This window comes from Bicyclus anynana, chromosome 4 (genome assembly GCF_947172395.1).
Source record: "Bicyclus anynana chromosome 4, ilBicAnyn1.1, whole genome shotgun sequence".
Taxonomy (NCBI): domain Eukaryota; kingdom Metazoa; phylum Arthropoda; class Insecta; order Lepidoptera; family Nymphalidae; genus Bicyclus; species Bicyclus anynana.
Window position 1 is genome coordinate 11,171,260 of NC_069086.1, and position 11,610 is coordinate 11,182,869.

General features: G+C 35.9%; 1 protein-coding gene across 1 annotated transcript; it reads right to left on the reverse strand.

Annotated features, from left to right (window-relative positions):
* Positions 1-278: 278 nt before the first annotated feature.
* LOC112055542 (putative odorant receptor 85d) lies at positions 279-6,851 on the reverse strand. Its single transcript, XM_052891642.1, has 9 exons — positions 6,581-6,851; positions 6,044-6,196; positions 5,566-5,748; positions 4,728-4,911; positions 4,023-4,119; positions 2,782-2,883; positions 1,762-1,850; positions 1,027-1,093; positions 279-418 (listed from the first exon to the last, which is right to left on the reverse strand). Exons 1-9 carry the CDS (start codon positions 6,849-6,851, stop codon positions 359-361), a joined length of 1,206 nt encoding a protein of 401 aa, XP_052747602.1. The 3' UTR covers positions 279-358.
* Positions 6,852-11,610: the final 4,759 nt, after the last annotated feature.

The window sequence follows — 11,610 nt, forward strand, 5'->3', positions numbered from 1 at the left end:
TGATCGACTCTGATTTGCACTCTTATAGTCATTTGCTTCTACCTATAAAGGAAATTTAAAAGCAATACGAAAGAAAGTAACTATTTCTAGTTTTTTATTTCACAACAATACTCGTGGTTTCCAAAATTAGGTTACAATTACATAAAAAGTACGTATTATCTATTATAAGTATATCCATTGATTAGCTCAATGGCGAGCATAAGGTAAAATTAACCAGATTGGGCAAATCTGTACGTAGGTACTTGATAAGCTTAAAGAAAAACATCTCTTAGGGTATGCAGTACTTTAATGCACGTATGAAGTGCACGCCACTGGATTATTACCTAAGCAGGAGTGCGAGTGCGTGATATTTTTTTATTTATTCTTCGCTGTACATAGTGTAGAGTAGAGCAAAATATGAATATGATCTCGTCAATATCTGAAACATAACAAAATTATTATCTATACTAATATAATAAAGAGAAAAGATTTGATAGTTTCCAGTTAGCCAATTGTACATTAGTTTTTAAGTTAATTTCTTGCCTGTAATTATTATTTTTGGTGTACAATAAAGTATATTTCATTCATTCATAGTTTCTTTGTTTGCATTGAACAAACTACTGAACCGATCTGAATAATTCTTACACTTTTGGGAAGCTACACTATTTTATCCCCACATTCTTACGGGAACGGAAACTACGGGTGAAACTTCGTGGCTTCTACTAGTTATTTATAAGTAACATTTTTTACTTACATACTTTATAAAAAAACCGCTGTTTTTGGGCTACTTTAGCTATAGGTAATAGAAAAATTTTGAAGTAACAAATAATGGGAAAACCTATTTGTTACCTAGTTTTAAGTAATTGAATGTAATTGCAATGATCGATTGGTTATATCACCATATAGTTAAACTTTACAGAGAGGTATTCACTTAGTGAAAAACGTTTTTAACCGACTTCCAAAAAGGAGGAGGTTCTACGTTCGGCTGTATGTATGTTTTTTTTTTTAAAATAAATAATTGTTAATAATACTGTAAAAAAAACTTACTGAAGAGTATGTTACAAGCGAGATGTTTGTAAATTTCATAGCAGTGAATGCGATAGGTTTTTGAGATCTGGAAATTAAATTATTTTACATTATAAAAAATACGAGTAAATGTAGTAATGATAAGTATAGATATTCTATTTTTCACCAAAACAGCAGACATGCATGAGTGCCTTGAAATGCCGACAGTCAAGGAAGAACAAAGAACGCCATAAAACACAAAAGCAGACTACAAGAACACACAAATAGTCTTGCCAAATTGCTTATCACGCCTGGTAAGGCCAAAAGACTAAAACGATTCACTGTGGATGAATTATGTGGTGGACAGTAGGTAATATCCGAAAAAAGGACCACAACACGAAGAGTCGCTTAATGGAATGACCATTAACTAAAAACATTATATTATGCTATGAAAACGATTTGGCTTTGCTTGTAATAATAAGCTGTACAGAGAGAGGCTTTTATATTTGAAACTCAAGGAGCTTCAGCAAACTAGCAACATCATACATTATTCAACTGACGTTGATGTTCCAAGGTGCTGAAATGGCGACCCCGCATCGGAAAGCGCAGTGTTGGTCGACCCCCCAATAGGTGGACCGAGGAGTCATGCGGATTGTAGGAAGCCGCTGTTGTGTTTGGAGGTCCATGCAAGAGGCTTATGTCTAGCATTGGACGTGCTGTAATGATAATGATGAATGAATAAGGTTTTTTTTCTTATAAATGATTGAATTTTGTTACCTCAGAATGATAAAAAGAAGAGAACGTCGGCAACGTGGGCTTGTCTTATACCACCCACTATTGTACACAGCTGACGATATGTTTTCGTTCTAAAAAGTAAAGTTATTGTTCATAATTAATGTACAAGGCTCTATACCACGACAAAAACTCTATGGTTACCATATTTAGGTACCTATGATAGGAACATATGAGTTGGCAAGCTTTTAAATTTTATCAAATCACGAAGGTCTGGCGATCACAGACTCTCTATGTACAACGTCGTTCCAAAAAACTAGTTCACAATTTATTTTGTTTTGAAACGAACTCGCAAACGAATTCAGAAACTTTTAAAAGAACGCTACAATCTACAGCCAAAATAAACCAACAAAAAATACATTTTTGCAGCATCGGCTCTTTGCTCTTTCTTTTTTTTCTTTTACATCATAAGCACTTGCGTCTATATGGATACCATTGCACATGGTTATGTAATGAAATTTAAAAAAAAATCAATTCATAAAACTAATACGTATTTAATTCATTCATTCAATAACAACCCAAATTCAGCTCACTGCTGAGCACGAGACTCCTCTCAGAATGAGCGGGGTTAGGCCAATAGTCCACCACGCTGCCCAAATGCGGATTGGTAGACTTCATATGCGTAGAGAATTAAGAAAACTCTCAAGTATGGAGGTTTCTCACGATGTTTTTCCTTCACCGTTTGAGATACGTGATATTTATTTTCTTAAAATGCACGTAACTGAAAAGTTTGTGGTGCATGCCCCGGACCGGATTCGAACTTACGCCTTCCGGATTCTCATCAACTGGGCTTTCACGGCTTTATTGAGTACAATACTATTGAGTACAATGGATATACTAATTATGTATTGGGTTGGGTAAACGAAATAGCCATAAATAACATCGTACTTACGTGTATGTCCTATCAACTAATCGATTTGAAGGCGGTATACAAGGAAGGGAGGCTTAAAAAAGGTTTTTGTCATAATACACAAAAATAATTAGGTATAATTTTAATATACTAACAGCGTGAAGAATGTCATCAGCATACCAACACATGGCCCCGACTTGAATCAATATCGATGCCAAAAATAATTTATTGCTTATTGCCACTAATGGCTCCAGCAACTGAAAAGGTAATATTATTTTTTATATATAATTTAATTTAAAATAGGTGAGCTATTATACTCATCTTGTGTCTTTAGGCGAAAGTCAATCGAGCCTTTCTAAATCAAGTTAACTATTTGTTGATTGATTACCAAGACTGCGATCTCACCTTATATAAAGTCTACTGTACCGTCATGAAGCTAAAGATGATAGTGGGCTATCAGTGGCGAAGGATGGAATTTAGAAGAAGGTTAGCCGCCCCAAATAAATTCATACAGCGTGATACAAACTATGGTTTCTCATATATCTAGATACAGTACAACAATGAATATGCATGTATTTTAAAGGTAACCCGGCGGGAATTAGCTTGCATGAACTCTTCGCTGCTGGTGGGCTTACTTGAAAGAGATACAAGTATAGTTCGAACAGTTACTACGCTGTATCATTCGGGAACGCGAAAACGTTTGGCACAATGTGTTTGCGGATAGGATGCAGTAACTAGCCTCGGCTGAAGTCTACAACTAGACCTGACCTGAGGCAATGCAGAATATAAAATTTGACCTCGACCCGAGATGGGAATCAAACTCAGGATCTCAGTGAAAACCAATTCAATAACGACTTCGCCAAAAAGAAATGGTCAAAAGATGACTTGATTGATATAATTATCGTAGCAAAAAACAATTTTTCGTAGCTTAAGCAAAAAACCAGAAAATAACACGTTTTTTATAAAATTGACTAAGCTACCGAACATAAATGCAGAGCTGTGTATGTTCAGTTTGTTTTGTTACATTGTTAAATAACTAAATATTATTTTGATTTAACGTAATATTACAAGAGTACTTGAAGTGCTTGATGTACATTTATTTATTTATTTATATTTATAAGATAACAATATATAATAAAACAAAGTGATTCACACGTAGATATTCTTAGGATTAACATACTAAACTATGTTTATGGCCTATGTTGTGTGATGGTATAATGATTGTAATAATAATAACTTAATAAATAAAAACACGCAGATTTAAACAAAAAAAAATCAAATATTTTCTAAATCGAAATAAACAAACAGACGAGAAATATAGAATCAGATAAATGGTAAGGAAATAACGAAAAGAAATAAAACGATACTTAATAAATAAAATATATTATGTACGTACCACTATTACAAAGGCAACACAGCAAATGTTTATAGAGCTCATCACAATGTTAATAAGATTAACAACAGAGAATGCTTCTTCCAAGCTATTGCAGTAACTAAAAGATAAAATGGATAAAATTCAAATATTTTTGCAACTTACTTAAGCCATGTGTTCATAAATCGAAAAAATCTGTTTCTGTTTATCCCGGGATAGCATAATAAACTTTAGGCTGTTGCTTCAGACACAAAATTAACAAAACTTAATAATAAATTAGTATTTGGTACTGTTCCACGTGACGATAATCTAGTTAATGCTGAAAAGGAAAAAGTATCAAAATATTTGGACCTTGCTCACGAGATTACCGCCATTTGGAATGTTGAGTCAACTACTATTGTTCCGATAGTCGTTTCAGTCAATGGTCATATAGCGAAAAGCTTCGAAGCTTTTACTTAACTGCTGGATCAAGGATCGGATACAGAACGGAATTCTTGAGACGACGCGTATTGTGAGGAGGTTCCTCTATCTGGAACCCTGACCAGCGGTTGCTCGGGCAGTCAAATTTTAAAAACTAAGAAAAAGGACTAATAAATAAATGAGAGAAATATGAATTAGTAATTGGAAACATTATTCCTAACAACATCTAATAAATCGTGATTGAGAAACAAAACATTGTCTCACAATTGATACATTTCCGGTCGGTACACCTAAATTTCGTTGCAATACCTTATAAGTCGTTGATGCAATTTGATGTTAGAACGAATCTCTTCATAATATTCATCATCGGATTTGTCCACAGATGCCAGTGACTCCAAACGCCACTGCAAGATCCTCAACAACAGAGCAATATGGCTTGCCATTCCTGAGAAAAGCAAGTCTGACGAAACCATTATCCAGACACAAGTTACACCTAAAAAATATTGACAAGTTCAATGAACTACTAGCTAACTGAACCTTAAAAAGTCGCTTTCGTTAGATCAAGGGTCAGAAACAGGAGGTAGTAATGACGACGAAGATGACGCGAATTGAGACGATATTCCTTAATCAGGAGCCCTGATCCAGGTGGTTCAGGAGACTCAAAAGCAACGGGAGGGATAGGTTCCATTACTTTGTATATTATTAAAATAAAATGAAAAAAAGAGTTATTGAACGAAATTCCATGACTAATACGCGGTATATTTTGTGGAATAAAGTTCCCGACCAAGCAGAACAATTGCTTGAAGGATAGCTGCCCATTTCCTTTTAGTAAACTTGGATTTTAATAGACCAGGATGAAAGCTCGAGTCTCCTATCAGAATGAGAGAGGTTAGGTCAACAATAGTCCACCACGCTGGCCCTATGCGTATTGGCAGACTACACACATGCAGAGAATTGAGAAAATGCTCTGGAATGCAGGTGTACTCACGATGTTTTCCTTTACCGTTTGAGACACGTGATATTTAAGTTCTTACAAAGCACACAACTGAAAAGTTGAGGTGCATGCCCCGGATCGAATTCGAACCCACACCCTCCGGAATCGGGAGCAGAGGTCATATCCACTGAGTTATCACAGTTCTAAACTTACCTGCATACATTTCAAACAAATAACACGCAACATGAGCAACAGGCTGATGCTTGTCGAAGGGGTACCAAGAGCCCCACACGAATCCGATTTCCGCCTCATGTCCTTGCCAAATACTGTAGCAATACGTAAATATAGGCGTCAAGTTGTAAAACCATACCCCCATAATGTTCACTCCAAAATACCCTGCAACAGTTGAGAAACCCATTATTTTTTTGTATGGAAGCTGGCATCATCGACCACCATGCCACCAGCCACCATGTTGATTTTTTTTCGAAATCGCAGCGTATGATGGAAGGAAGTATAGGATATAAAAAAATGTCAAGTAACAAGTATCCCAAAGTGTCACGTAACTGATATATTTTAAGGTAAAGATCGTCATATTATGAGTATAAAGACGATCTTTTAAATTAAAATAGACTATATCTCGGTTATGTGACTGTGAGGTAGGTACCTATAAAATAATTACTCAGGTACTTACAGCGATGACTAATCCGTAAAGAGGATAAACTTTTTGTCTTGAACTCTTCAGTATCTTGACTAAGAGGAGGCATAGGCCATATGCCAGCCAGTTCTTCTATCAATTTTCCGAACACAGACTTTTTATACCAGAATGCAAACATTTTTGAGACACCTATAAAAACATAATTTAATGACTTTTAAAGAAGGATATAACGGAGACTAGGCTAAACTCCACATCTGATAACGGAGAAGCCGTAGCCTTAGAGCAGGTTCTAAGCTTTAAGCTTTACATGTCAAGGATGGCAGATACACAAAGTAACACTATCGATCATTACCGGAACGACCGCTAAACTTACTAATACAGTTCTACTAATACCCTCTAACTACAATATTGGTCAAGTATAGCGCTGATATTATCAGATGTAAACCAGGATTAACTAGCGTATGGCAATAAAGCAGGTACGTCTTTTTACACTAATACTCCCCCTCTCCACTCGTGTACCTCCCAGCCAAGTAACTTAATTCCAAAAATTGATGAATAGGTAAAGATTCTTACTCAAAACTCCGTAACCAAAAATATGAAACAGCGGTACGACGTTCTCAATGCTCGGTGAGTTTGCAACCGTGAAGAATATGTAAGCAAGTTCAGATAACACATGAAGGCATATGCCGCAAACGGATACGACTAAAATGAATTTTTGGAGGAAATAAGACGAAGCGCTCTTAGGTTTATCGAACGAGAAACCCAAACGCTGCATGCTGAATAGGACTATTTTTAAAGATTCCTCAATTTCGTGCTTGGCCGCCTTCCTTGTGGACTCTTCCATTTCGAAGCGATGTTATTCTTTGACTACGTTTACGTATATTCGTGTTCGAGAACAAAGGATAGTATGTTTAGTATACAATTACATTAATTTAAAAAGAGTAGTCAAAATTGTTTGTTTGTTGAAATATTGTATTTGCTTCAGCTATTCTCATAACATAACTAATTTGCATTAAATTTAATAAACTTACTTATACATGTATATTTCATTTATTTATTAGACTATGTATTATTTAATTTTGTACATAAATATCCATAGTCTGGTAAAACGAATGAAGTAGAATAAAAATATTTGTATACAAACAAGTTCAAAGAGGCGTTCACAAGAATTTTCAATGTTGATGAGATATCGAAGTTTGTTTAAGTTTTGACATTCAAAATATAGGGGTAGGTGATTTACACTCCGCCTCTTTTTAACTAAGTAGGTACTTATGCTTGATAGACGAAGTAATACATTTATTATATACTAGCGGACGCCCGCGACTTCGTCCGCGTGAAAGTCGTTGTAAACTTACTTAGTCGTTGTAACTACCCTACCGTTGCCCTACACTACCCCTACCCTACCCTACCCCTACCCTACTCATTAAGGCTGCACTTCTTTATTTATACCCCCCCCCCCGCGAGTCGCGTCGAGCATTATGCATTAGTATTCACGCGCGATGGCTTAGCGTATTTCTTGTATAACTTTGGTGTTTCTTTACCGATTTTTATGATTCTTTTTTTATTGAATAGGTAATAATGTTAACTTTTTTAGTTAGGGATGAGTGATGAGTGTTATAAACATAAGAGTTGACAAATATAATTAGAAAGCTCCGAACTGCTAAGCTATCGGGAGTTACACGTGTTATTGTGAGTCAACCATAAAAGAGAGACATATATATGCTGTGGTGTTTTTATAGATAATTTTAAGGAGAACATTTCCGTCATACATGATTTCTATGTAGCTTTAACCATTAAGGCTGTACACGCGACGGAAGCTTAAAAAATTGAGTAACTTCTCCCGTTTTCTCAACATTTCTCTTCACTGCTCTGCTCCTATTGATCGTAGCGTAATGAAAAGTATACTATAACCTGCCCAGGAGTATGTAAAATAATTGTACCAAGTTTCGTTAAAATCCGTCCAGTAGTTTTTGTTTCTATAAAGAACATACAGACAGACAGACAGACAGACAGACAGACAAAAATTTTATTAATTGCATTTTTGGCATCAGTATCGATCACTAATCACCCCCTGATAGTTATTTTGGAAATATATTTCATGTACAGAATTGACCTCTTTACAGATTTATTATAAGTATAGACTAGCTCACGCTGCGCGGTTTTACCCGCGTTGTTCCCGTTCTCGTAAAAATACGGGGATAATATATAGCCTATAGCCTTCCTCGAGAAATGGGTTATCTAACACTGAAAGAATTTTTCAAATCGGATCAGTAGTTCTGATTCATATTTGCATTTATAATATTAGTTAAGACGATAGCAGACGCTCCGCGGTTTCACAAGCGTAGTTCCCGTTCCTGTAGGAATTCGGGAACAAAAATATGCCTATGTTATTCGGTGATAAAGTAGCTTTGCTAATGCCGAAAGAATTTTTGAAATCGGTTTTGTAGTTTTTGATTATAAAAAATACAAATCTTTCATCTTCATAATATTAGAGTAGATTAACGAAAATTCTTTCTTTCTTTCTGTCAAATTACCCTCTATAAAATAAACAGGCAATTACCAATACTTTATCAAACATTTTCAAAACAGACCCAATTTATCTTTTATTGAATTCAATTTTAGGTGTGAACTTTGGCTAAGAGACTAAAGTTTCAAAATTTACATTTAACGGAAGCGAAACTTCTTAATTAGCTTCAGGCTTAAAACTATAAACCCGATGAGTCTATAATAAACTTAAAGATTTAGTACTGCTTCGTAATGCTAAATTTCTAGACGAATCTTCTCTGTAGAGCCAGTTCTAACTTAAGCTTTCGAGATATTTCAGAGAAATGTAATTTGATTTCACTTAAATAAATAACATTTTAAATGCTTGGATCGAATGACTTTGACAACTCACACCACAACATTTTTTTATAATTACTGATTAGATTAGTAAGAATTTAATCATGATTATTGTTGTTCCTAAGGCATGCCATTGACGATCAATTATTCTCACGTTTCTGCAGCGCCCACGACTATAACTGATCGTGTATTGGTCACTGCCTGCATGACGGCTCGACTTATGAAACGTCTTCGCTGCCGTTTGCGATGGAATGTTTCGTCATCAAATATATTTAAATAGTCAAGTTTTAACTGCTTGTTAACTAAGAAAAAAAACGAATTATCAATTTTAATTTTTTCTCAATATTCTTCTGAACTTGTAAAATAGTTGTATTATTTAGAAAATTGGCCCTTACTGGACCTAGAAGGCGTGATAGCCTAGTGGATATGATCTCTGCCTCCGATTTCGGAGAGTGTGGGTTCTAATCCGGTCCAGGGCATGTACCTCCAACTTTTCAGTTGTGTGCATTTAAAAAAATTAAATATCACGTGTCTCCAACGGAGAGAAAATGATGGAAGGAAAATGACGACGACTGGACCTTGAACAAACGAAGATAGAAATTGGAAAGAAACTGGATAATGCAGTAGGTACTTAAGTAGGTACCTAATTATATTAAAATGAAACTCTAAATTGAAAAGCTTCTCCTGTTGGTTAAAGGAGTCAAAGTCGGTTAAAGGAGCTATAAAATGAACATACTCGTAACTTTGAAAGCTTTTATTCAACTCAACGATTTACGTAATCCCGCAGATGTATTGAAACGATTTGAGTGAGTTTCAACTTCTTACCGGCTCAAATCAATCCAAGTGTATGAATATCTTATAAAGGTCTTCCAAATAAACATGATAAATAATATAAGTAAAATTTTTACCATTTGGTTGCGAAGTAAATCAAGAAAATATATATTTTTTATTTTAGTCGTTGTCCGACTCTCATGTTTTCCCATCGATCGTAGATCGTTAGATGGGCCTCAAAGCGTCGCGGAATTGTCATTGGTTGCGCACATTGAGTACGTCATCACTCGTAACACATTTCTCTTTATTCATGTTGTGGCTTGTGTTTTTACACTTCTAAAATGAACACGAAGGCATAATTAAGGGATTAAAATTAAAGAAAACAGTAAATATTTTTTTAAGTTCACGTCCACTCACAGCATGCGCTTGTTACGTACTAAGCTATGATGTGCGTCTTTGGGTAATGACATAACATTGTGCGATCTTTAGTATGGAGGGGTCCATCTAGCGATTTATATCGATGCGTTTTCCCTTATTTGCCGTTATTATTTGAGAATATTGGTATTTAGCCGTTATTATATTGGGATTTATATTGGTTCTTCATTTTTATTTCTTTTAATGCCTACTACGTTCGTTTCATGTAGGATGGTGCGGGTGACAGTTTGTTTTATCCTTGATAGTTTGGTCGCGATTCATGATAATAGTGTATTATGAACGTCATACAAGCGACTGTCACCGTACCCATGCTATATGAAAAACACTTTAGTGGATGCAAGAACGCGCAATTACCTACCATTTTGTAGGCGTGGAATTCTGATTGTTCAGATCGTGAACTTCTTTAGTATTCCTGACTAGACAAATTATGAGTTCTCTATACTAGCTTTCATGTCGTTACTGCCATCTATATGTATGCCTATTTTATTCGACCAATAAATTTCCGCCAAATTACTTCAGTAGCCGCAGTGCAAAGGAGGAACAAACATGCACACTTACACACAAACTTTCGCCTTTAAAACATTACTAGCGGACGCCTGCGACTTCGTCCTCGTGGAATTCATTTTTCCATAAATCCCATGGGAACCATGGATTTTTCCGGGATGTAAAGTAGCCTATGTGTTAATCCAGAGTGAAATCTATTTCCATTTTTTAAATTTCAGCCAAATCGCTTCAGTAGCCGCAGCGTAAAGGAGGAACAAACATACACACACACAAACTTTCGCCTTTATAATATTAGTGTGATTAGTGTAATTATTACATATCCGTGATAGCCCAGTGGATATGACCTCTGCCTCCAATTCCGGAGGGTGTGGGTTCGAATCTGGTCCGGGGCATGCATCTACAACTTTTCAGTAGTGTGCATTTTAAGAAATTAATATTAAATATAACGTGTCTCAAACGGTGAAGGAAAACATCGTGAGGAAACCTTCATACCAGAGAATTTTCTTAATTCTCTACGTGTATGAAGTCTGCCAATCCGCATTGGACCAGCGTGGTGGACTAAGACCTAACCCCTCTCGTTCTGGGAGGAGACTCGAGCTCATCAGTGAGCCGAATATGGGTTGATAACGGAGTGTGATTATTAGAATGTATGGTTCGATATATCAACCAGATTCACTTGTACGTAGAAGCTTCGTATAGCGCTAAATGTTTCATACAGTTGCTAACCGGTCATCTTTCTACATTGCGACGGGCGTGCCGCTTTGCCATGAATTTTGTATGGAGTTGACAGGTAGCCGAGAGCGTAAGGTACACAGAACAAAGCCACAGGTTAAATAATGGTTCATACTTTATAATACAAGTACAATGCAGGACATGGATGACCAGGCGTAGCATCATTGTCAGACTATATGTGGTAGGGGCACCAATTTTATTTTTAACAAAAAGAGGGGTGTGATAAGTTTGAAATCGATGTTTGTGTGTGTCTATCTGATCGTAGCTCTCAAATGGATGGAGCGATTTCGATGCAGATTTTTTATTTGAAAGCTAGTCCA

Excerpts from the sequence above, each read along its gene's own strand:
- LOC112055542 (XM_052891642.1), bottom strand. The coding sequence starts at position 6,851 with ATGGAAGAGTCCACAAGGAAGGCGGCCAAGCACGAAATTGAGGAATCT. Across the intron at positions 1,851-2,781 it reads CTGATGACATTCTTCACGCT|AACGAAAACATATCGTCAGC; the intron begins GTTAGTATATTA and ends TTTACTTTTTAG. Across the intron at positions 1,094-1,761 it reads CTTCTTTTTATCATTCTGAG|ATCTCAAAAACCTATCGCAT; the intron begins GTAACAAAATTC and ends TTTAATTTCCAG.